Source organism: Chiloscyllium punctatum, chromosome 5 (assembly GCF_047496795.1).
Source record: "Chiloscyllium punctatum isolate Juve2018m chromosome 5, sChiPun1.3, whole genome shotgun sequence".
NCBI lineage: Eukaryota > Metazoa > Chordata > Chondrichthyes > Orectolobiformes > Hemiscylliidae > Chiloscyllium > Chiloscyllium punctatum.
In genome coordinates, this window is record NC_092743.1 from 130,623,998 (window position 1) to 130,651,912 (window position 27,915).

Below are 27,915 nucleotides of genomic sequence, written 5' to 3' on the forward strand. Positions count from 1 at the left end.
GGGGCGTGGATAGGGTAAATAGACAAAGTCTTTCCCCTGGGTGGGGGAGTCCAGAACTAGAGGGCATAGTTTTAGGGTGAGAGGGGAAAGATATAAAAAGACCTAAGGGGCAACATTTTCACTCAGAGGGTGGTAGTGTATGGAATGAGCTGCCAGAAGAAGTAGTGGAAGCTAGTACAATTGCAACATTTAAAGGGCATTTGGATGGGTATATGAATAGGAAGGGTTTGGAGGGATAGGGACCAAATGTTGGCAGGTGGGACTAGATTGGGTTAGGATATCTGGTTGGCATGGACGCGTTGGACCGAAGGGTCTGTTTCCGTGTTGTACATCTCTATGACTCTACTCATTCCTGAAAACATTCTATAAATCTTTTCTGCATTTATTCAAAAGTCTTCACCTCTGTCCTAACTGTGGTGTCTTGTCTAGACACAAACTCCAGTTAAGGCCAAAACAAAGTGAAGAATGTTACGACAATTTCCTTTGTTTTATAATCTGTACCCTTATTTATAAAATCCAGGACCACAAATGCCTCTTATATAACTTTCTTAGCCTGCATTGCCAACTTCAATGATTTGCATCAATTTAGCCTCAAGCACTCTTTTAGAATTTGCCTGTTACTTTCGTTTGTAACTCCTGATTCTTCCTATAAAAATATATCATTCCGCACTTTTCTGCATTCAATTTGATCTGCCTATCGTATAAGGCAATGGTGCAGATTCAATACTTGCCTGAACTAGGAGTTCAATAATGTTGTGCTGTGTTTGCCATTTGTGAACTTGGAGAAATCTGTGTGACATATAACCTTTTATGCATTTCAAGTTGATTTAGTCACATTTTTTGGGAATGAAGGAATGTCAAAAAACAAAATGAAAAATGAAAAAGGGACCAAGAAAAGAACTTAAGAGACAAATGCAATCAATGCATCCTGTATTTTTTGGACTGGAAAGTGTGCACTGCTGGCCTTCATATCTAGAGGGGTGGAGCATAAACATGCTGCAGTAATACAAAACTTTGATTAGACCTAACTTACAGCATTAAGAGCAGGTTTAGGCACCATTTCTTAGGAAGGAGGTTTTGGCCCTGTTCAAAATAAGTTTACAAGGATTAGAGTTGGACTTCAGGGGTTAAGTTATGAGGCGAGATTAGACCAACTAGGCCTTTATTCTGTAGAATTTAAAAGGGCATAGTGTGATCTAATTGAGTTTTCCAAGATATTAACAGGGAAAGACAGGGAAGATAAAGATAAACTATTTTCACTGGTTGAAGATTCCAGAACCAGGGGGCATAGTCTAAGAATCAAGGCCAGGCTATTCAGGAGAGATGTTACAAAGCACTTTTACACACAAACAATAGTGGAGGTTTTGACTTTCTTCCTCAAAAGGCTGTTGTTGCTAATTCAGTTCTTAAATTTAAATCTGAGAGAGAGAGAAACACACACACATACACACATTTTTATTAAGCAAGGGTATTAAGGGACATGGGGCCAAGCCAGGCCACAGATCAGCCATGATCATATTCAATGGTGGAGCAGGTTCGAGGAGCTGAATAGCCTGTTTTCGTTCTTCTGGGTGTGTCAGGTGCCATATTAAAGATGTTATGGAACTGTATTAACCTCAGTGAGAGTTCATCAGCAAAAGCAGACAATCAGTTCACTTTTACTATTCATAGGACCTTGCTGCCCCGTTTGCCTTCATCTTAATAGTGACGCCATTTCAAAATGTACAGTAATTTGGGACATGCCAAGGATATGGTAGGACATTTCTTTTAGCAAATAATGTGTGCAAACAGTGCCTCAGATGAGCAGAAATGTACTAGTGCTTGCACAGAAAAAAAGAACAATATGAAACCAAAGAAAGATGAATATGTACCATTGTGACACTGAGAGTTGAGAGAAACTTGAGTCCTAGTTTATTCCACAATTTCATCAGTAGAACATTTTGATAAAAGTTTGTCTTAATTGAATTTTATATTGTACTCAATGTCAATATGAAAACTTTGAATGGTTGGAACCTATTCATTTGATTCTGATTATAAAATATGCTTGCTGTTCATAATTTTGCCATTTGCTTCTAATATATTCTGGGAACTTAATCTCAAAGTGGTAGGAGTTTACTGTAGCCATACCTTGGGCCTTGGCTCTCATTAATACCAAATTGGTAAGTTGCTGGTTACTGAATCTCCAAAGTCAACTTGCCAATTTGAATAAAAATGTACACTGTGATACAGCTTTTCAATGTGAAAAGTGATAAATTCATCAGGTGAGACATGAAAAATCCGCCGAAAGGAAAACAATTCCAGGTTATTTCGGGGCTCTTCATAGTTGAATTATGTCAGCCTAGGCAACATCCTAGTGAATTTAGTGGTTCTTCATAGTTGGATTACTTTAGATTAGGCAACATCCTGGTGAAAACTCTACTGCACACTCTCGAGTGCACTCACATCCTTCCTTTTGATGTTGATCAGAACTTCACACAGTACTCCAGCTGAAAAGAGACTTAATTCAAAACATAGTGAGAGTGGTCAGGACACAGCTGGAGTGCTACGTATTGAGGGAAGTGAAGAATGGACACAGAGCGAGTGTCACATATTTGGCAAGGTGAACAATGGGAGTTACTTCATAGGTCACAGATAAAACCTGCAAGTCACTGCAGCTAATGCAAGATTTAAACTGCACTATATGACCTGAAGGTCAACTGTGCAATTAGCATCCCATATTGACAAAGCAGCATATAAAGTGGTAATAGTAAGCAACTATTTTTCAAAATGAGCAGAATTTGAGGCTTGACTGTGAGACTACTCCAGTAATTGGGCATCCAGTGATGGCACAATGCTATTCATCTACCTTCAATTCATAGTTAAATAGAATCTCAACTTTTTTAATAGCATCCAATTCTGACTTCATCTCATGAAGGACTGCTTGAGAAAATGTTGCACGCTGATTGGCACCTTGAATCTCTAAATTCAACAGGAATCATACAATCATTTGTATTGTCCCACTTCCCATACTAAGTCCATAGCTTTGAATACTGTGACACTTCAAGGGCTCATCCAAGTACTTTTCAAAAGTTATGAAATTACCTGCCTCAACTACCATCCCAGGTAGTGCATTCCAGGCAGCTACCACCCTCTGGGTAAAAATGTTTTCCTCAAATCCTCTCTAAGCCTCCTGTTTTTCACTTTAAAAATGTACACCCCTTTTCTTCACTCTCAGACTAAGGAGAACAACTTCTATTCATCCTGTCCATGCCCCTCAATGTCCCGCCTCACCTTCTCACTCCAAAGAAAACAATCTGAGCTTATCCAACCTCTCTTAATAACTGAAATGCTCCATGCCAGGCAACATTCTGGTGAATCCCCTCTGCACCCCTTCCAGCGCAATCACATTCTTCCTGTAGGATGGTTAACAGAACTGCATACAGTACTCCAGTTGTGGCCGAACCAAAGTTCTGTACAGTTCCAACAAAACCATCCTGCTATGAGAATCTATGCCTTCACTGATAAAGGCAAGTATCCTGCATGCCATCTTTACTGCACTATTAACTGTCTAGCCACTTCAAGAATCTGTGAACAGACACCTTAAGGTCCCTCTGTACTTCTGAGCTCCCTCGTGTCTTGCTATTCTTTGAGTACTCCATTCAAGGAGTCAAAGGAGCAAGGCACATTCACTCAATACCTCATTGTTTCCCGTTGTTGCCCACTGTACACAGTCTCCAGAACAATCAGCCTTGACATTTGTACCTGCAATAACCTCACAAACAAGTTGAAGGCTGCTAAGTCAGGGCTATTGTGGTAATTTTGATGGGGTTTGCTGACAGCTACTTCATTCCAAAACTACGTTGACAGCTTCTTGGGCCAGCTTACATAAAGTCAGGATTACAAAAAATGCATGTGAAGGATCATTGTCAGGTTTGAAGGTAATCCTTCAGGTTTGAGAGTGGAGTTGCAGGTTGATAGGATTGCGAAGAAGGTGATTGGTATGCTTTCCTTTATTGATCAAGAGTATTGAGTACAGGAGTTGGGAGGTCATGTTGTGTCTGTACAGGACATTAGTTAGGCCACTTTTGGAATATTGGGTGCAATTCTGGTCTCCTTCCAATCGGAAAGATGTAGTGAAACTTGAAAGGGTTCAGAAAAGATCTACAAGGATGTTGCTGGGGTTGGAGGATTTGAGCTATAGGGAGAGACTGAACAGGCTGGGCCTTTTTCCCTGGCGTGTCAAAGGCTCAGAGGTGACTTTATAGAGGTTTATAAAATCATGAGGGGCATGGATAGGATAAATAGACAAAGTGGGGGAGTCCAGAACTAGAGGGCATAGATTTAAGGTGAGAGGGGAAAGATATAAAAGAGATCTAAGGGGCAATGTTTTCACGTAGAGGGTGGTAAGTGTATGGAATGAGCTGCCAGAGGAAGTGGTAGGGGGGGTAGTACAATTGCAACATTTAAAAGGCATCTGGATGGGAATATGAATAGGAAGGGTTTGGAGGGGTATGGACCAGGTGCTGGCAGATAGGACTAGACTGGGTTGGGATATCTGGTCGGCATGGACGAGTTGGACCGAAGGGTCTGTTTCCTTGCTGTACAACTCTATGACTCTATCAGTCTATGAGTACATGCCCTAAGCTTCTGTAAGCTTCTGTCCTCTCAACAAACGCAGTGATGCAGAAACACATGGAACAGCCCAAGTGGGAGACTATCTTCTGTGATGGCATAACATGGGCCTAAAGGGGAATAATGCCTAAAGCGGTGAAGCATCCCTTCCTGAAACCTATGCACTTCCACTTGCAGTTCTCACAGATCTGCTGCAGTTTGAGGAAGCATGACAAAGGTCCATCCATCAGTTGTTCTCATAGTGTTACGAATGAAAAAGAATGAATGCAAAAGACACCAGCAAAACAAAAATAGCAGCCCCTGCTGCTATAAAAGCAAATTTTATATCAAACCACACAAAAATATCTTTAATATTTTCAGTTGTTGTCTTTTAATTAGTTAAGGTAATTGGGGAGAACAGTCTTTGAAGGACCTTATGGAAGGACATAGTTGTATGAAGATTTCAAAAAATGCATATGATGAAGAACATAAACAAATAAGCAAGGAACAAGAGCAGTCAACTCAGCCCTCCAAGCCTGCTCCATCAGTCAATAAGATCAGAGCTGATTTTATTTTAACCTCAATTTTAGATTCTTGAAATCCCCCAAGAATCTTTCATTGCTTTGAATCAAGAATCTATTTATCCCTGCCTGAAAAATATTTAAAATTCTGCACCCCCCCCTGTCTTTTGAGGAAGGGAATTCCAAAGACTCAAAATCCCATTTAAGGAAAAAGAATTCCTCACCCCTGTCTTAGCTGGGTGACTCCTTATTTTTAAATGTTGACCTCAGTTCTAGATTTACCCAGAAGAGGAAATGTCCTCTTGCACAATGGTACAACAGAAACAAAAGAACATTATCAGTAGATGTGACTGTTACAGGAAGTGTGTGTTATACTCAAAACTTTAAAGGTGCAAAACTGAATCCACATTTTTGATCAATGACACTTTCTGGCTCCAACTGTAAATCCCCCAAACAGAATGATAGCAATGCCTTACCCTCCGATCTCAGTGTCTTATATCATGACATGGTGTTAATTTGGCCAGTTTGGTAAATTAGAATTACAGAATCCTCATTGAATCTCAATAACATGGAAGCAGGCCATTCGCCCCATTGAGTCCACACCACCCCTCTGAAGAGGATCTCACTCAAGACCATTACCCCTACCCTATCCCTTTAACTCTGCATTTCCAATGGCTAATCTAGCCTGCACTATGGGAAATTTAGCATGGCCAACCCACCTAACCTGCACAAATTTGGACTGTAGGAGGACATCAGACCACCTGGAGGAAGTCCATGCACACACACACAGAGGTAGTGCAAACTCCTGATCCAAGCTAGTGAGACTTTCTGTAAAAATGCAGATTTGGGTTCAATTATGCCATTGTAACTGGATCAGCTAGTTAAGTCAGATGCCTGAATGAGAAAGCTCCATCAGGCTGAACCAGGAGCTAGATCCACTGCAGCAGAGGCCTCAGCAGGCAAGTTTTTATATTTTGCTTCAGGTGTCTGGATGGGCCAGAAGAAACAAGTTCTTTCCGCTGAGCCTCAAAGCCAAGGTTCAGCTTTCTTTATTTCAGAACTCAACCTTCCCAGTGTCCTGCCCAAACAAGGCCCCCATCTGCAACATTTCGTGATTGTCACAGACCAATCGTGCAAATTCCTGGCAGTGGCTTCCTGAATTTCTGCTTATTTGCCAGGTAGTGGAATTAGCACTCAAAGGAAATTTATGGGGAGAAGTCCAGCCATTAAATTGATGTGTCCTGCTTATTTTTGCCTTCATTTTCAATCCACCTCTGCCTCCTTCAGTCTTCATTTTAAGCTTAATCACAAAGAATTTTAAACTGAGAATATTTCTTGTGGTTGACTGCCCCCTGTACCATTCAAAAAAAATTAATCTAAAGAAACATGAAAGCTAATCTTTTGCAATGTATATAAGGGAAGAATTATTATACAATTAGATTTCAAAAAGGGGCATTTTTGATTCTGACTTGGACCATGAAGTGCAATTAATGATTCTTAGTAAATAATTAAACTTTGATTAAAATGGAGGTACTTTCTTAATAATTTGACTTTGTAACCATAAAGGTCATCTGCTGCATCTTAGTAGCCGACAGATATACTCTTGATTATGTGGTGTAACGGAATTGAAAAAAAACATATTGTTTGATTTAACATTAGCAAGGGAAAGAAATATTTTGATTTTTAGTTTTATGTTTGGAATGATACTACGCTATAGGGGCTAGGAAAGGTTATGACAAAGATTAAAATAAGAAACCATTTCTAAATAAACCAAGGACAACAGAATTCTGTTTAAAAAGAGTTAAGGTTCTGTCTTCCTTATTTTATTTAACTAGTTTCAAGGCTGTTTGAGAAAGCTTGCTCAGTGATCCATACAGCTGCATTTCATCTCTTATTATAACAGCCGCAAAACAAATGTAATATCCTTTGTGGAATGATGCTTTACTGAGAAAGAATGTTTCTATTGGAGAGGATATAATAAAATGGGATCAGTGATGATACCTAACTTAATAACCTTTGTTCAGAGATAAGAATGCTAACAAGTACATTTTCTCTTGTGGAAAATGAAACAAGGATCTGCAAATTTTGTTAGTATGGTGAAATCAACATTAAAAATAAGTAAAGTGGTCTTTCAAGAATGTATTTACTAGAATTAAGTCAAAATTATTCTGAGAAGATTCAGAGGCTACATTGCATTGAGGCTTTGGGATTGTCTCCAGGACAGAAGACTCCGAGAGAATTTATTTGAAAGAGAAATTGATGACAAGTACTTGTAACTGGCTAATATTTCTTGGCATGTTGGAATCTCCCCCACCAACAAACATTCCTTTCAAGCTAAAATCTTTGTCACATGTGGCAGCAGGTTCAAACAGAGAAGAAATTTACACAGATAATTCAAATCATAGGCTGGTAAGCTAGATTGGACTGTTAAGTACATCAGGAAAGCCCTTTTTAGGAAACAAAAGCCAGCTGGAGCCTAATTCAACTCTACTTAAAATGCAAAAGCAGTAGACTGCACAAGATAATTCAACTGGTCTATAAGCAGATGTCACACAGATGTTGAAGTGAAAAATATTTTTGACAAAAGAAACAGAATTACTTGTGTACCAGAAATTAAAACATTTTTATTCACTACTATATGAGTCATTCACGATGAGAAACAGTTATTATCACAGAAAACAATGGACAAATCTAGTTTACTTGACTGACCTTTCAACTACTTAGTTATCAGGACTAAATATGCAATCAGGAACAGCTATCTATTTGATAAATCAAACTCTGTCTAGAAAAGATTGCTACTGAAAACAGCAGTTTTGAGGTCCATGAATATGAAGTAATACAGTTAATTCATTCCATCCTGTCTGATCCAGACATATTCTGAAGGTCAATCAGTAACTTCTGTTCTGAGTGAAGGAAGGTTGTCTTTCTGCAGACATCAGAGTAGATTTTTCAATCAAGAATATTCCAATTTTCTGTAAAAAGTGGGTATTTCTGATCATAAAATTGGTAGGATAACCATTACACAGGGTGTTTGCATTTTAAAAAAAATCCATCTTGATTTTCGATTCAGAATTTTAATCGTCATAAGAAACAATTAATAATTATGCACCAAAAAGTGTATTTTTGAAATTTTCGAACATTTCCACTTACTTCATATTGTTCCTGTAACCTTCATCAGGTGATAGGAGCATCGCTCCGAAAGCTAGTGTGCTTCCAATTGAACCTGTTGGACTATAACCTGGTGTTGTGTCATTTTTAACTTTGTACACCCCAGTCCAACACCGGCATCTCCAAATCATGTTTGCACAAAGTAAATATTTTTTTTTGGCTCACTGTTGTCTTTTTTTTGCTCTTACATCTTAGATACCTAATGCAATACTCAATATTTTTACTGTCATTATACAATGCCTCTCTTCAGTTTTTAGTAAGTCATGAGTCAAAACAGAACTAAGATGAAACAGATCAGGTTACTTCTGATTGTCTTCATATTTGCCAATGTTTTTCAAAGAATTGCGGATGTGTGAGAGAGCACGTATACAGTGGATAGTCTTGTATCTCTCAGTTGTAGGGCCACTTCAAACACTCCACAGGGCGGCATGGTGGCTCAGTGGTTAGCACTGCTGCCTCACAGCACCAGGGTCCCAGGTTTGATTCCAGTCTCAGGCAATTGTCTGTGTGGAGTTTGCACATTCTCCCTGTGTCTGCGTGGGTTTCCTCTGGGTGCTCTGGTTTCCTCCCACAGTTCAAAGATGTGCAGGTCAGGTGAATTGACCATACTACATTGCCCATAGTGTTAGGTGCATTAATCAGAGGGAAATGGGTCTGTGTAGGCTACTCTTCGGAGGGTTGGTGTGGACTGGTAGGGTCAAAGGGCCTGTTTCCACACTGTAGGGAATCCAATCTAATCTAAAGTTTAGCAACTCCTCAGACAGCTAACCAATGCTGCAACACGATTTAGCAGCTTGCCACCATAGTTGTTTCCGCCCACTGAATAATCCTAGGATTATACTGTTGGATCTCCATCCTCATAGATCCCCAAATCCATTTTTATCTTCTTTCCAAGGGCCACAAATGAGTTGTCCAAAGCAGCATTAAAGGGAATTGCCCTCTATCTGAAATCCTGACCCATTATTCCACTCACTCTAATATTTTCTTCTCTGTCCTATTGAAGGTTACCTTCATTGCAAGTTTAGGAAATTCCAAACCTGCCCTTATAGGAATGCAGCTACGTAGGAAAAGATGTAGGACAAAGGGCTATACTTAGCCCATCAAGTCTGCTTCACCATTCAATCAGATAATGGCTGATCATCTGCCTTAATGTCATTTACTTGTGCTATTTCCATATCAATTGATGTCATAAGTTTTCAAAAAATTATTCAATAACTGAACTTCGCCAGCCTTTTACAACAGGGAATTCCAAAAATTCATCACCTTTAAGAGGAAACAAATCCTCCTCATCTCAGTCTTGAACAGACTACTCTGAAATTATTCTAGATTCACCAATCATGGGAAACATCCGATTTACATTCATCCTATCACACTCTATCAAAATCCTGTAAGTTCCGAGGAGGTCACCTCTCATTCTTCGAAATTGTGGAGTATATGAGCCAATTTCTTTAATGTCCCTTCATAAAACATTGCACCATTCCTAGTTTTGTGCCATCAGCAAATTTAAAAATACTACAACTGATCCCACGTCCAATTATTCATATATTATGAACAGCTGTTGCCAAGCACAAATCTTTGTGGTATCCCAACCGTAATAGCCTGTCATTTTGACAATGACCCATTTATTTACCTGTTTTTATCAGTTAATCAATTTTCAATCCATATTCGTACATTACTCAAATCCCATGAACTCCAATTTTGTTTACTAACCTCCTGTGAGGGACTTTATCAAAAGCCTTTTGAAAACCCCAATTCATCACATTGCCTGATTTGTTATTGTCAATAAAGGACAGTCAGGAGATAATGCCTGATTGAAATGTAAGCAGAGTGAGCGGTGAATTTGGTTCACAGTGAGTGTTCTGGTAAATCTTTTTTTCATTTTTAAATACAGATTAAGAGTCAGGCTCTAACATAGAACTAGCAATGTTCAATTAAATTGGGTTACCTTGTTAAATAGGGAACAACCTGGTAGTGGTAGTTATCTGTCACAGAGTCATACAGTATGGCAACAGACCCTGTGGTTCAAATAGTCCATGCCAACCATGTTCCCAAACCAAACTAGTCCCCAGTTGCCTGCATTTGACCCATATCACTCTAAATCTTTCCTATTAATGTATTTATCTAAATGACTTCTAAATGTTGTAACTGTACCTGCATCCAACACTTCTTCTGGCACTTCATTCCATACACACACACTCTGTGTAAAAAAAGTTGCTCCTCATCTCCTTTTTAAAACTTTCCCCTCCCGCCTTAAAAATATGCACTGTAGTTTCCCCCATTCTAGGGAAAAGGCCCTTGCTATTCACCTTATCTATGCCCCTCATGATCTTATAAACGTTTATAAGTTCACCCCTCAACCTCTCATGCTCCAGTGAAAAATGTCCCAGTATCCTGGTAAATCTTTTCTGAACCCTCTATATTTCATAATAATAATATTTAATATCAACCTCCTGTACCCCAATGCCTCAGAAATCTGATGCTCTCCTTCTTACACTAGTTCTCAGTCACATATGTTCCTTCAGTTCATTTGTCGCTATGCAGACTAGCACATGGGACTGGTAGTAATTCTGAGATAACAGCTTTTGAGGTCTTGCTTTGGTACCAATGTACAGCACTGGCAGTTCACCTCCCCCCCACCCAGCCCAGATGAATTGTGAATGAAGGTGTGCATGTTTGGATTGAAAAAGGGGTATAGTTTAAGTTTGCTTACTAGTAATCAATAATCCATCTTTCCACATGTTAGGGGATAGGCTTGTTATAATAATTAGGGTTGTTTGTTTTCTTGCAATCATTCTGTCTCAGCCTTGACTCTGGTGACATGCCATTCTGGAGGTATGTCTATAGCTGCCGAAATGCCTGTCTATTATCCTCACTGACGAATGCCCTATCACAACTACCCTTCCACTCCTTCTCCTTCCCTCCTGTACAGCTTAACCACCCTTGGCTCTAGTTGCATTCCTCTGAGGAAACATCTCCCTCACCAGTATGCAAAACAGAAAATCGATGAGTGAGTGAAATCATTTCAGGTCACCCCTGCATGACCTGATCGTTTCTGAAATTGCTTGGCAGTCACTGATTCCCTAATTTTCGGCACACTCCTGCCTTTAGCGTCAGAGATGGATTTATCAAGTCAGGTATTTGCTGTATCTATGATATACCCTCTGGTGACACAATCCTACAAGGAGATTTAAGACATTTAACAGTCACAAAAGTAAGATTGCTAGAACTGTGTACGTAAGGAAAGGATTTAATTGAATCAGTTATCATGGCAGTCTCAGTAATCTGTAAACCAGGAGATTCACAATATTCCAAATCACTGTTGATAACAAACCAGTCAATCTGGCCATTAAAGAAACCAAAAGGATTGGTCATCAATAAGGCTGGAATTTCTGGTGTTCAGCTGCACACAATTCTATGAGTCGTTGCCCTGACCGTACCTGGTCAGACAGTGAACGGTTTATCAATACTTAATAATGGAAAGGTTGCAAAGTTTAAGCCTTAGTAAAATGATACTCACATTTGAACTTTAATTGTTGTCCATTGCCAGCTTCTATCTCTTTACATAGGAACATAGGAAAAAAGAACAAGAGTAGACCTTTTGGTCCTTCAAGACTGTTCCACCATTCAATAATAGTATGGCTGAATGCCTACCTTAATTCCACCTTCCCACATTTCCCCTTATCTCTTTATTCATGTAGTATTCAGAAGTCTATCAATCTCTTTCTTGAATATTCTCAATGATAGACCATCCAGTCTTCCAGAGTACAGAATCCCAACCATTCAAAAAGCAATGATTGGAAAAAACAAAATTCTCTTCATCGCATCCTAAATCACTAATCCCTCATTTTGAGACTGTAACCTCGAGTTCTAGACACACATCCAGGGGAAATATCCTCCCAGCGTAATTCAATATTAAATGCTTAACTGAGATCATGTCTTATTCTTCCAATCTTAAGGGAATATAAACCTTGTTTTTCAGCTAACTGAGCAGATTGGATTACTTACAGCATGGAACCAGGCCTTTCGGCCCAACAAGTCCACACTGAACCGCCGAAGACCAACCCACCCCCCTACATTTACCCCTTCACCTAACACAATGGGCAATTTAGCATGGCTAATTCACCTAATCTGCACATTTTTGGACTGTGGGAGGAAACGGGAGCAAACCCACGCAGACAAAGGGAGAATGTGCAAACTCCACACAGTCAGTCGCCTGAGACAGGAATTGAACTCAGGTCTCTGGCGCAGTGAGGCAGCAGTGCTAACCACTGTGCCAGCGTGCCACCCACAATCTTCTCACTCTGTTCATAAACAAGTACCTCACACTAGGAATCAGTCTAGTTGGCACATATATGTTTCCTTAGGGAAAATAATACAAACTTAATGGCCAGTGGTCAGGGACAGAAGGGTGTGACTACAAGTCAGGCAGGTAGAGAACTCCTAAATTTAACATTGGAGGAACCTAAATTCTTCACCTTGTCCAACAGCTATGAGGTTCCTGGTAATGGATTCTATAACTAGATAATGCTTTATATGCAGGTTTGAGAGTCCCTCATAGTGTGCTGACTGCTAGTGCCTAGGTAAGGGACATCATGAACCAGCTTGTAAGGATATTGGAGAGCAAGAGGGAAGATCCAATTGTTGTGGTCCATGCTGGGATCAATAACATAGCTAAGAGTAGGCAAAATGTCCTGATTAGAGAATATCAGGAATTAGGAACATAATGTTTTGATTATTACCTGTCACCTGTCAATTGGCACAGAGATAAGAAAATTAGGGAAGTAAATGAGTGGTGTGGGAAAAAGAAGTTTGATTTCATGAGACAGTGGCATCAGAATTAGGACAAAAAGGAACTGCACCTTTGGGACAGGCTCCATCTGAGCCAATCTGGGACCTGGGACCACTCTCCTTGTGCAAAGGCTAAATAGGGTGGCCACAAGGCCTTTAAAATAGTAAAAAGAAGGAAGGGCTTTGGAAAAGTCAATATTATTTCAAAATCAAGTAACATGATAGAGAGTAGGTAAACAGTCAGGGAATCATACCTCAGGTATGGCAGATAATGGCAAAATAATAAGAAGTGTGTTGATTAAACCAGAAGAGAGAAACAATAAACAGATGAATTAAGCATCAGTGCTGACAGACATGTCACATTGTAAGGCCCAAATAAGAATGCACAATCTGTAAGGAATAAATTTAATGAGCTACAGGTACAAATTCAATTTGGAGATTATTATATAGTAGTTATTACTGAAACATGGCTGCAGGATGGTTAGGATTGGGAACTCATATATCAGGTTGTAAGGTTTATGGGATGGACAGAGGAAGTGGCAGAAGAGGTGGAGTAGCCTTCCTGAGGAGAAACAAAATTACTTCAATGGTGAGAGAGGATATGATGAGACTGTTTGGGTAGAACTGAGGAACAGTAAAGGATCTCCGTGTTGTGTACATACCTCCTGGTGGCATTCCTGAAGTGCTAGATTGTATAAATGCAGGAATTAGGCAAGAAAGGAGCAAAGTGTAGTATTAATGGTGGATTTTAATTTTAACATAGTTTGGGAGAGGCAGACACCTGGAATATGTCTGGAATAGTTTTCTACAGCAATATGTCCTGGATACAACAAAGGGACAAGCAAAATTGCATTTAGCAAGGAATAATGAGTGTGATTTAATTAGTAACCTAATTGTGTGTGAATATTTATCAAATAGTGATCATAACATGATCAGTTCAATATAACGTTTGACAGTGAAAAGCATGAATCAGCTACTAAAGTTTCAGCTTTAGGTAAGGCTGACATTAATGAAATGAGACAGAGACTGTCCACAGTAAACTGGGAAAACCTGCTAAAGGGTAAGACAACGGAAGAAAAGTGGAGAATGTTGAAATAAATACTTAACATAATACAAAATCAGCTTGCAACCCAAAGAAGTAAGTGATCCACTTCACTGAAAAAAAACCAGCCATGGACAACTAAAGATATAAGGGACAGCAAAAAATGAAAATAAAGGGCTTATAAAAACACAAAAACAGCACGGATCCTGCTGAATGGGAAAGATACAAAGACCAATGAGGGGCCACAAAACAGCTGATAAGAGCTACTAACAGGGATTATGAAAGGAAACATATGAAAGGAGGATAGCATGCCAGAGGTCTCAAGGAAATTAATAATGGATTGGTAACAGGGACTGAATATAATTAATGCAATAAAACATCAGTAATAAGGAAATTAATGGATTTAAAGACTAACAAATCCCCAGGTCCGGACGACTTCCATCTGAGGGTGTTAAAGGAAGTAGGGGAGCACATTATAGATGCTGAAACTATAATCGATCAGAGTTTCCTAGATACAGGACTGACCCCTCTGGATTGAAAAATTACACATGTCACTCTGCTCTTTAAGAAGGGCGGAAGAGGAAATTCAGGGAATTATAGACCAGTTAGTCTGAAACTCACATCCAAAGTTTACACTGTCTATTCTGCTTGTAAAACATCCTCAGTTTTCTGAATTTATAGACTTTAGCTATACACTTGATCTGTGATACTTTTTATAAAAACATCCAGCTGTCTCACTGGAGCTTTGGTTTTCCATATTTCAGGATTTTCTTTGTACTGTCTTCTATGAAGGGGATTAGAAAATACTTCTTTAACGTCTCTGTCATTTTGTGCATTGCCAATTACAATTTCCTGCCACCAAAAGAGAAAATGCTGGAAAATCTCAGCAGGTCTGGCAGCATCTGTAAGGAGAGAAAAGAGCTGACGTTTCGAGTCTAACTGACCCTTTGTCAAAGCTGCCACTGTTTCTCAGAGATCCTACTTACTTTCACAAATTGGTTGCTTTTCGCACATAAAGAAACATTTACTATTATTTAGCTGTCTGATAAGTTGGTTCTGATGTTTTTTCTTTATTAATTTCTTGGTCACCTTGTTTGAATTCTAAAATGCTCAGATTTATGAGCATATGAACAAAAGGGTTCGGGGCAGAAGTTGGCCATTTGGCTCCTCAAGCCTATACCAGTACTCAATAAGATCGTGGCTGATCTGCTTGTATTTTGAATTCCACTTTCCAACTACCCCAATACCTTTGATTTCATTGCCTAACAAGAATCTATATCTCTTCCTTAAAAGTATTCAATGACCCTATTTCCATGGTCTTCTGACCCTGTTAGTTCCAAAGGCCCACAAAAATAAATCCCCAATTTCTGTTCCAAAGGGCAATCCTAAATTTAAAAAAACAGTGCCACCTAGCTCAATAAGAGGAAATATCCTATCCATTTGCAACTTGTCAGACTGTTCAGGATCTTATATATTTCATTCAAGTAACCCCTCACTCTTCTAAATTCCAGTGGGAACAAGCCCAGTTAGTCTTTTTGCTTAAAATAACCCATTCATTCCAGATCCAAGAGTTTGGTGCTGGAAAAGGACAGCAGGTCAGGCAGCATCAGGGGAGCAGGAGAATCAATGTTTCGGGCATAAGCCCTTCATCAATCAAGATCAAACTCTCGACTCTGATCTCCAGCATCTGCAGACCTCACTTTCTCCCAATCATTCCAGGTACCAATCTAATAAATACTCTTTGAACGGTTTCTACTGCTTCTACTACTAAATAAAGATATCAAAACTACACATCATATTTGAGATGTGATCTCACCAGTGCCTTGTATAAGTAAATCATAACATCCTTACATTCTTTATATTCCAGATGTAACAGCTGAATTCAAATTTCACCAGGTGACTTAGTAGGATTTGAAAACTGTGCCCCCACAGCATTAGTCTGGATCTCTGGAAACGAGTCCAATGAAATTATCACTGTACCACTCTTGATGTATTCAGCTCCAACTTCCTGATTAACATTCTACCTGACCTCAAGATTGCTCAGGATCTTACAAACTACTTCCACAAATATTTCCTGTTGCTTGTTCCAATCAAACTTTAGACTTAGAGAAATGTTATAAGTTCATTCCAGAAGTGAACTTGTATTCAATATTAAGAAAACAGAAACAGAAACAATCTCTTTATAACCTTATTACATGACTCAGATGTTCCCCATAGTTTTTAACATGAAGCAAACTATTTAAAAATGGAGTCAATTAGGACAGAATAGGGGTCCCTAAAGATCAACGATGGTGTCTATGTGTAGAACAGCAGGAGATGGGAACTTGGGGAAATAAATATTGATGTGATTAAATCAGTCCACATTACAGAAGAGGAATTGCTGGAGGTTTGAAAAAAACAAAAAAGTGGATAAATCTCCAGGATGCATCCAAGCATGTTATGGGAAATTAGGGAAGAAATTATGGGGCCCCTAACAGAGAGATTTGTATCATCTACATCCAGGGAAAGATTGCCAATTGGATTCAAAATTGGATTGACAGGAGGAAACAGAAAGTGGTGATGGAGAGTTATTTTTTTGGACTAGAGGTCTGTGACCAGCTGTGTTCGACAGGGATTGGTGTTGGGTCCACTTTTGTTTGTAATTTATATAAATCATTTGGATGAGAATTTAAGAAGCATTGTTAATAAGTTTGTAGATGATAGCAACATTGGTGTATAGTCAACAGTGAAGAAGTTTCGGCCATTTTTGGAATACTGCATTCAATTCTGGTCTCCCACCTACAGGAAGGATGTTGTGAAACTTAAAAGGGCTCAGAAAGATTTACAAGGATATTGCCATGGTTGGAGGGTTTGAGCCATAGGGAGAGTCTGAATAGGCTGGGGCTGTTTTTCCTGCAGTGTCGGAGACTGCAGAGTGACCTTATAGAGGTTTATAAAATCATGAGGAACCTGAATAGGGTGAAGAGCCAAGGTCTTTTCCCCAGGGGAGGGGAGTCCAAAACTAGAGGACATAGGTTTAAGGTGAAAGGGGAAAGATTTAAAAGGGTACTAATGAGCAACTGTTTCATTCAGAGGGTGGTGAGTGTATGAAAGGGGTGCCAGAGGAGGTGGTGGAGCCAAGTATAATTACAACATTTAAAAGGCATCTAGATGGGTATATGAATAGGAATGGTTTAGAGGGATATGAGCCAAATGGTGGCAAATGGGACTCGAACAATTTAGAATATCTGGTTATCATAGACAAATTGGACCGAAGGATCTGTTTCCATGTTGTACATTTCTTGGACTTTAAGATTACAAAGGGATCTTGATCAATTGGGCCAATGGGCTGTTGAGTGGCAAATGGAGTTTAATTTGGATACTACAAGCTATTACATCTTGGTAGATTTTCCTGCTCCTCGGATGCTGCCTGAACTGCTGTGCTTTTCCAGCACCACTCTAATCCAAACAAGGGCAGGACTTATACAATTAATGCTAGGGTTGTGTTGTCAGAGAGACATGGGTGTTTGGTACATACTTCTTTGAAAGTTGCATCACAGGTAGACAGGTGGTTAAGAAGGTATTTAGTAATCTTGCCTTCATTGCTCAGACCATTGGGTATTGGAGTTGAGATGTCATGTTCAGATTGTACAGGATGTTGTGAGGCCTCTGTCTGGTTCTGGTCATCCAGCTATAGGAGGGATAATATGAAATTGGAGAAGATTCAGAAAAGAATTATCAAGATGTTGCTGGGACTCGAAGGTTTGGAGGGTAAAGCAGAAATTCTGCTTAAAGAATTACCCATTGTTTTCTTATCTTTGGTTGAAATAGGAATGTTTGAAGGGCATCACAATCACCTTTTCTTTGAATTGCATGATGAAATCTTTAACTGTCACCTGAATCATTGAAACTGGCAATCTATCCTCAGCTCAATGTTTCAAATGTTCTGTGGTACACTGAATCAGAAGGTTATGAGGAAAAAAATGGCTTTGTGTGAAATTAATGGCTAACACCATTGTATTGATATCGGTCTGTGCCCCTGAGGATATGTGTCGTCCCTCTAGGAGTAAATGTATTTTCCCTCTGTGTGTTTAATGTCTGGTCCAGGCAAGAAAAGATCCGACTGTTTAGAGAACGAGCAATTCTCCCAACATTTTTCCCTAACAGCAAAACAAAGCATTGATTGCCACTATGCTGTTTGAGTGACCTTGTTTATAAAATGGTATCCATGCTTGGCAACATAGTAGTAGTAAATCTACTTAAAACATAGGTCTTTGTGCATAAACTGCTTTGGGGTGTTTTGAGTAACAGAGTTAAGTTATGAGTACTAATACAAATTCTTTTACTTATGCAGGCAAGACCTCTGGTTATCCAAAAAAGAGAAAATCAATGAAACTAATTGTGCCTTGGCTAATCTACTGGGTACGGTAATGGGACTCCCACTTTTAATTAGGGGCATCACACTGGGAATACCACCTGTCAACTGCTGGTTCATTGAGTATAGACTCTAGGCCGTAAATTCCAGTTAGTGAGTAGTTGAAGGGTAATCAATAATTTCCAAACCTTGAGGGGTTGAAGTGGCTTCCAATATTTTCAAGATTTCCCAGAATGTCAAAGGAAGTATGTCCAGGTCAATAAAATAAAATTGGTGAATTGCAAAGGGGAAGGAAACTTTGATATTCTACATCCTCACATTGGGCCCATTGTCCTGATGATTGTTTCCCCTCATCAGAGCATCAAGAAAATATATTGTGGGCTGATCATTCTTCCATGTTCAGTAAATGAAGGAAGCAAATATGTGGCAGGACAAGATAATAAGTCTTTCCCTTAGCCGAAGGGTCACTAATCAAGGGGCATCATTTTAAAGTGGAAGGCAGGAGGTATAGAGGGGATTTGAAAAACAAAACCGTTTCACCCAGACGGCGATGGGTCTTTGGGATGCATTTCATGGGAGGGTAGTTGAGGTGGGAAATCTCACAACCTCTCAAAAGTACTTGCATGAGCACATGAAGTACTACAACATTCAAGGCAATGGCCTTGTTAAGGAAAATGGGACTACTGTGGGCAGCAGTGTATTTTTGATGGAATGGACCTTGTCTGTACTGTACGATTCAATGATCTTTTTGTTATCCAATGTCAGGGAAATCACAGGGAAGTCCATTGTTCACCGGTAATTGCCTGAAGGAGACTGTGATCCTGATGAAGGGCTTTTGCCCAAAACGTCGATTTCGAAGCTCCTTGGATGCTGCCTGAACTGCTGTGCTCTTCCAGCACCACTAATCCAGAATGTGGTTTAATATAACTGAGTGGATTGCTAGGTCACTTCAGACTGAAGTCCAGATTGGTATGGAACTGGTTATCTAAAGACTGTGAAGACAATTAATTTTAACTACAGTTCTGAGCGGTTGGTTGAATGGACAGCTAATGCTGATAAGTTTTGGCCCTATTTCTGCAACTGATACTGCATGTGAAAATAGTTCCAAAGACATTATATTGGACTTGAAACATTAACTTGTTTTTTTCTACACAGATGCTGCCAGACCTGCTTATTATGTGTGGAAATTGCTTCTCCTGGCTATAATGTTCCTGGTAAATAATCTGCAACAGATGTAACAACACCAACAATGCACTTTTATCCAGTACCTTTAATGTAATAAAATATACCAAGGTATTTTACATGAAGTAATATTCCCTATAGCTTTGTTTGCTACTGCGCATGTCTCTGAGGTTTCTGCACAGCAATGTCTTCTGGAAACTGAAGCTTCTGGAAACAGAAGCCATTTATTGGCACGTGGGTTGACATACACAAGCATCCCAGCAGTTATGCGCAGCTTAGAGGGAACATTGCTCTGAAGCAAAATTGGATGTGGAGCTACATAAGGAGATATTAGGATAAAGCATCAAAAGCTTGGGCAAACAGTTAGGTTTTAAAGAGGACCTTAAAGGGAAAAAAAAAGGTAGGATGGCAGAAATGTTTATGAAGGGAATTCTAGACCAAAGGCCAATGTAACTGAAAGTAGGGCCACTCACAGAGGAACAATTACCACAGAAACTTTCCAAGAAGTCAGAATTAGATGAGCATAGATGCTTTGGAGGGTATTAAGCTTGCATAGGTCATAAGGATTGGGTGTTTGTAGAAGGGATTGGAAAAAATAAACTGATTTTTAAAATTGAGCCAGCATTTCATGAGGAGAAATTGTAGGTTAGCAAGGATCTCAGACTTAGACTCATAGAGTCATAGAGATGTACAGCACGGAAACAGACCCTTCAGTCCAACTTACCCATGCTGACCAGATATCCTAACCTAATCTTGTCCTATTTGCCAGAACTTGGTCCATATCCCTCAAAACCCTTCCTATTCATATACACATCCAGATGCCCTTTAAATGTTGCAATTATACCAGCCTCCACCACTCCCTCTGGCAGCTCATTCCATACATGCACTACCCTCTGCATGAAAAAGCTGCTCCTTAGGTCCTTTTTATATCTTTCCCCTCTCACCTTAAACCTATGCCCTCTAGTTCTGGACTCCCCGACCCCAGGGAAAAGACCTGTTTATTTATCCTATCCATGCCCCTCATGATTTTATAAACCTCAGTAAGGTCACCCCCTCAGCCTCCGACTCTCCAGGGAAAAGAGCCCCAGCCTATTCAGCCTCTCCCTATAGCTCAAATCCTCTAACCTTGGCAACATCCTTGTAAATCTTTTCTAAACCCTTTCAAGTTTCACAACATCCTTCTGATAGGAAGGAGACCAGAATCACACACTATATTCCAAAAGAGGCCGAACCAATGTCCTGTACAGCTGCAACATGACCTCCTAACTCCTATGAGGTAAAAACAATGACTGCAGATGCTGGAAACCAGATTCTGGATTAGTGGTGCTGGAAGAGCACAGCAGTTCAGGCTGCATCCAAGGAGCTTCGAAATCGAGGTTTCAGGCAAAAGCCCTTCATCAGGAATAAAAGATGAAGGGCTTTTGCCCGAAACGTCGATTTCAAAGCTCCTTGGATTCTGCCTGAACTGCTGTGCTCTTCCAGCACCACTAACCCAGAACTCCTATACTCAATGATCTGACCAATAAAGGAAAGCATGCCAAATGCCTTCTTCACTATCCTATCTACCTGCGACTCTACTTTCAAGGAACTACGAACCTGCAGTCTAAGGTCTCTTCATTCAGCAATACTTGAATTGGGTGAGTAATTATCATGTCTGCTGATAGTTTAGGACTGGGTCCCTCAGCCTCCTCTGAAGCGCTGGAGGCTGCACGTTTCTGGGAAGGGACCTGCTGGTGGTAACCTGATGGTGCTAGAGTCTCAAATGTGCAGTCACCTCCCATTCACAGACTCTCCCATTGCTTCCAAACTGTCATTTAATGAAACAAAACACACCTCAGTCTCGTGAGGCAAACAGAAGCTAGAAGTGTCAAAAACATGAATCCTGAAATCAACCTGCCCACTTTTGGTTTTAAAGAAGGAGAGGGGGAGGGTATCGGGGTGGTCATATCAGGCAACTGACGTGCTCTTAAGAGGTGGGTTGCCAATTTAACTATTATAATGAGGCTGGTGCCTCATTTTTGTCTAACATTTTCCAAAATAACTCTATGCAGTTGTATTCCAGCAAACCCATAACCATAAAGCTTGCTTGATCCAGGAGGTAGATGTATTACTAAATACCTAGTGGATTCAATGGAGCTGCAGTGCCATAACTCTTCTGTTTTCCTGCCTGACTGGGAATCAAGTCTACAAATTAGGTTGACATGCTTTTGTGCCCACCACCAGGATCCCTTGCACTACCTACTCCAGCTGGTCAAACTTTAGAGTCTCCCCTAATACTCCAAGTAATGTGAGCATCCTTGTACACTAAACACTGCATCAGAACTTTATCATGGCCAATACAACAAAATGAACATCCATGTTTTTTTCAAAACATTTATTTTCTGAAACTAAGAAAGGGAATATGAGCAACATACTTCACTGAGCACAGCAAATGTGCCAAAAAAAATTATTAAAGTGACTGTGCAACAAGCAACTCAACCAAAATTGAATTGAAGATGGCAAAGAAACAACCTACAAATAGGATATGAATGAATGAATGACTAAAAAATCTTGGCAGCATTGGCTGAAAGAAGATTTCTAATCAGAACATTGGGAGAGCTTTGTGCTTTTGTCATAGACAGAGAAGAAGAAAGTTTTACAGCAAGGAAAAATGGTCGTTCATATCATCGTGCCCACACCAGTATTCAAGCATCTATGTTTGTCAATTCCATTTTCCAACACATGGCCTATATTCTGTATGCTATGGAATTTCAAGTACATATCTAAATACTTAAATGTCTTGAGGGTTCCCTTCTCTATCACCTGTTTAGGCAGAGAACTCCATATATTCTCTGGATGAAATCCCCTTTAAATCTCCTGCTCCTTACTTTAAAACTGTGCCTCTGGTTTTTGACACCTCTATTAAAGAGAAAAGGGCAGAACAGGCTCGAGGGGGTGAAATTTCCTATTCCTGTTCCTATTGAAAGTTTCTCCCAATTTCCCCTATCAATGACCCTCATATCTTAGACTTCAGATCACCCCAGACATCTTTGCTCTAAGGAAAACAACCACAGCCTGTTTAGTATCTTTATAGATTAATCATTTCAGCCCAAGCAACATCCTAGTGAATCTCTTCTGTACCTCTTGAATGTAATCGCACCCTTCCCACAGTGTTGTGACCAGAACTGAACACAGTACTCCAGCTGTGGCCTAATTAATGTTACACACAGCTCCAGCATAACCTCCTTGCTCTTGTATTCCATGCCTTGACTACGAAAGGCAAATATCCCATCTATCTTCTTAGCCACCTAGCTACTCTGTCCTGCTGCCATCAAGGATCTCAGAAAACAATTCTTCACTTGTCCAAAAAGTTCCTGCAGATCTTTGGCATTCATCCATGCTGGTAGACAAGATTTGGACCACTCCCAATAAGTATTTAATATTGCACTGAAATGTCAGCTTAAATGTGTTCAGGCTTCAACACCCAACCTCTGATTCAACTATTTTTGTGTTATCTGCAAACTTGGCTATTGTATATTCATTTCTCTCATGCATGTTATAATATGGATGGCAAACAACACTGACCTCTGTGACAATCCACCAGTTACAGGTTGGCATCCTGAAGATGCCCCCCTTTGCTCAACGTTGTGTCTTCTATTATCTTCCCAATCCTCTATTCTCCGACACCCTCAGCAGTTATCTATGTATCGTATCATGTCAAAAGCCTTTTGGAAGTCCAAATGTATTACACCCATTGGTTCCCCTTTATATCCTTCTGAGTGCAAGATGAAAGGCTTCAACAAAATGTGTGTTTATTAGCAACATGAGATCTGGAATACCAAATGACTACAATATCATTGTAGCAAATGAACTGTCAGTATGCTAAGAAAGGATTTCATGTGAACAGCTGTGATGTAGTAGAAGACATGCAAATGATACAAGTACTTACTCTTGATCTTCCAGAAGACCTCTGAGTTGATTGAGCAGTATCTGCTGATTGGCAGAATGATTCTGTAATGCCTATTTAATAGACAATAACATTTTGAGTTTGTATATAAGGGCAAAAGCAGTAGTTACAGAATTTCAGTAATGTTGATTTATCAAAACATAACTTTGTTAAATTACTGATGAAAGAATGGAATTTCCTTGACTATCTATATATACCAGCTATGACTAGTTAAGCAATAGATATGTTTATTCAAGTGAAATGTAAGAATTACACCGGAGTTAGTAATAAGATTAGATTGACTCCAGTGTGGAAACAGGCCCTTCAGCCCAACAAGTCCACAGTGACCCTCTGAAGACTAACCCACCCTGACCCATTTCCCTCTGACTAATGCACTTAACACTATAGGCAATTTAGCATGGCCAATTCACCTGACCTGCACATCTTTGAATTGTGAGAGGAAACTCACACAGATATGGGGAGAACGCGCAAACTACACAAGACAGTTGCCCGAGGCTGGGATCAAACCCAGCCGGGTACTGTAAGACAGGGCAGCAGTGCTAATCACTGAGCCACCATGCCACCCATAACTCAAGCAGCTTTGAACAGGACTGAACAGATGACAAGTACATAGATTAATGTAGTTTTTTAGTACCACAAAACCAGTTACAAGTATAACTGTATGTAAGCAAACAACACAAAGAGAATAGCAGGATTTATTTAGCATACCCAGATTTGTTCTGTATCATTTTTCTTTTCTTCTAATTCCATTTTTATTTTCTTCAATTCTTGACTTAAACTACCAATGGTTTTCTGTAAAAGTCTGTGAAATGATAGTTTGAAATTGAATTGGATTTTTATAAATGGTCCTATCATAGTGATTTAATTAGGAGTCACATAGAGTTATACACCACGGAAACAGGTTCTTCAGTCTAACCAGTCCATGCTGACAATAATCCCAAACTAACCTACTCCTACCTGCCAGCATTTGGTCCATATCCCTCCACTCACTTTTTATTCATGTATACATCTAAATGTCTTTTAAACATTGTAACTGTACCCACATCCACCACTTCCTCTGGACGTTCATTCCACACATGAACGACTCTGTAAAAAACCTGCCCTCTTTTTTTTATCTTTCTCCTCTCACCTTGAAAATATGTCCCCAGTCTTGAAATCCCTCACCCTGAGAATAAGACACCTGCCACTCACCTTATGTATACCCTCATGAGCTTATAAATCTCTATAAGATCACCTCTCAATCTCCTATGCTCCAATGAAGAAAGTCCCAGACTATCCAACCTCTCTAACCCAAAATCACCATTTCTGGCACATTTTGGTAAATATTTTCTGCACGCTCTCCAGCTTAATAATATCTTTCCTACAACAAGGAGTCCAGAACTGACAGTACTCCAGAAGAGGCCTCACCAACATTCTGTACAACTGCAACATATTGTCTCAACTCCTACACTCAAAGGTCTGAACAATGAAGGTAAGCATGCTAAAAGCCTTTTTAATCATCCCATCTACATGTGATGCAAATTTCAAAAGATTTTGTGTCTGAATCCCTGGGTCTCTCTGTTCTACAACATTAACCAAGGCAGAGATTTTCCTGCATATCCAAACACCTTACCTACCGTGTCTGTTGCTGTCAATGTGGTCTCCTCTACACTGGGGAGACAGGACGTCAACTCACGGAACGTTTCAAGGAATATCTCTGGGACACAGGCACTAAACAAACCCACCGCCCTGTGGCCGACCACTGTAACTCCCACTCCACTCCGCCAAGGACATGCAAGTCCTGGCCTTCTCCACCACCAAATCCAAACCTCCTGACTCCTGGAGGAAGAACACCTCATCTCCTGCCATGCGACGCTCCAACCACACAACATCAACGTTGACTTCACAGTTTACTTATCTCCCCTCCCACCAACTCATCCCAGATCCAACCCTCCAACTCAGCACCGCCCTCTTGCACTGTCCTACCTGTCCATCTTCCTTCCCACCTATCCACTATACCCTCCCCTCCGAACTATTACCATCACCGCCTACCTGCGTCTACCTTTCTCCTTCCTGGCTACCTCACACAACCCCTACCCTCACCCTCCTATTTATCTCTCAGCTCCCTTAACCCCCTCCCCACATTCCTGAGGAAGGGCTTATGCCTGGTCTGTTGACTCTCCTGCTCCTCATATGCTGCCTGACCTGCTGTGTTTTTCCAGCGCTACACTTTTCAACTACTTTAAATTGTGTAAATCTTGCCTTTGTTTGTTTTACCAAAATGCAACACCTCACATATACCCAAATTAAGCTCCACCTACCACTCCAGCCCATTGACCGAATTGATTCAGATCGCTTTGTAATCTTAGATAACCTCTTCTCTTCCCCCCAATTTTAGTGTTGTCCACAAATTTACTAACAATGCTTACTATATTCTCATCCAAATCATTTTTATAAATGACAAACAAAAATTGACCCAGTACGAATCAATGTAGAACACCTTTAGTCACAGGCCTCCAATCTGAAAAATAACCCGCCATATTCACTTTCTATCTCCTGCCATTAAGCCAGTTTTGTACCCAACTGGCAAGCTCACCCTGAATTCCACGCAATGTAACATTACTAATCAGTCCACCATACAGAATCTTGTCAAAGGCTTTGCTAATGCCATGTAAACAATGTTTACCATTCTGCATTCATCAATATCCACATTTCAATATCTTCACTGAAACTATCAATTTCATCACCCTCAATCATTCCCATTGGATCTGATGAATGAAGCTTTCAGCCGGAATGCCTCAATTACCAAAAAACTCCCATTATTATTATTCACTTCTATGATTAGAACAAAGGTGAATATTTCTGGTGACATACAATACAAAAGGACAAACAATTTCAGGGAAACCATTCTGTAAAATTAAACGAAGACATAAAGTTGAGAAAAAGTAAACATTTTCAGAATGCCAACCTATAACTGGGGGAATGTCACAGAGGTCAGTGCTGAGGGTCATAGATCACACATAAATTGAGATTATCAAGAACTGAATGGGTAGTTTAGAATTTCTGAGGGCAGGAACCAGGAAATGACAGACAAGTTCAATAAATACTTTAATTCAATCCTTACGATATAGAACATTAGGGACATTCCAAAAATCCTAAATAATCCATGAGCTAAAGGTGGGAGGGGAGAGAAAAAAGAATACAATAACCATGGGAAAATAAAAAGTAATAGGCAAACCAATATCTGTAGATTCTGAAAAAGTCCCTAAAAATCAGTGAACTACCACTGTGACACCCTTATTCAAAAAGGAAGAAGAAAAGAAAGGGAAACTAAAGTCCACTTTACTTAGTTAACATGGGAAAATATTAAAGTCTACTGCAAAGGATGTAATTGCACAGCATTTAGAGATAACATAAGCAAACAGAGTTAACATGACTGTATGAAGCAGAAATCATGCCTGACAAATTCATTGGAGTTATTTGAGGAGGTAACAAGTAAAGTAACTAAAAGGGAATAGATGATGTAATATATTTGGATTTCCAAAGATATTTGATAAGACACCATATATAAAAAGAGCCTATGCTGTTGGTTGCTATATTAGCATGGGTTGAGAATTGGCTAACTAACAGAAGACAGCGTGTTGGGATAAAGGAGACATTTCGTGATGATATGCTACAAGGAGTACACTTACTTAAATATATATTAAGGCCTTGGATGATCAAAGTGGATGTATTCTTGCTAGTTGTATATAGCTTAAAAATGGCTTGGAAGGCAAATGGTGATGCTGTTATTACCAAGAATTGAGAGAAACTGTTTGTGTGAGTGGCTATAAGATTTATAGGTGGAATACAATGTGTGAAAATGTGAAGTTATGCACTTTAGCAAGATGAGTAGAAAAGCAGAATATTAATTAAATGAGGAAAGAGTACAGAAAACTGTAACCATTAGGGATTTGAGGGTCCTCACAAAAAGGGCATCTAAGTTTAGCAAGTAATAAGGAATCCAAATAAAAAGTCTATTTCAAAGGGAATAGAGTACAAAATGTGGGTGTCTTGCTAAAACTATATAAGGCACTAGTCAAACTACATCTGGAATACCTTGACCAGTTTCACTTTCCTTATCTAATGAGAGATATAGTGGAATTGTGGGCAGTTCTTACGAGCAAATGCTGGGTAGATTAGATTAGATTCCCTACAATATGGAAACAGGCCCTTCAGCCCAACACGTCCACACCAACTCTCTGAAGAGTTAACCACCCAGACCCATTCCCTTATTTACTCCTGACTAATGCACCTAACACTACAGGCAACTCAACATGGCCAATTCACCTGACCTGCACATCTT

At 39.8% G+C, this 27,915-nt stretch overlaps 1 protein-coding gene across 18 annotated transcripts in view; it reads right to left on the minus strand.

The window, feature by feature from the left end:
- Positions 1-27,915, minus strand: part of LOC140477439 (uncharacterized) — a 520,360-nt gene that overhangs the window by 47,856 nt on the left and 444,589 nt on the right. For 11 of the 18 annotated variants that reach the window (XM_072571355.1, XM_072571356.1, XM_072571352.1 and 8 more), the window contains 2 exons: positions 24,300-24,393; positions 23,574-23,644 (listed from right to left, as the gene is read on the minus strand). In XM_072571355.1, coding sequence (XP_072427456.1) covers positions 23,574-23,644; positions 24,300-24,393 — 165 coding nt within the window. Of the gene's footprint in view, positions 1-7,759; positions 8,084-23,209; positions 23,419-23,573; positions 23,645-24,299; positions 24,394-27,915 lie in introns of those variants that run through there. The other 7 variants (XR_011960730.1, XR_011960729.1, XM_072571359.1 and 4 more) reach the window with 5 other exon arrangements.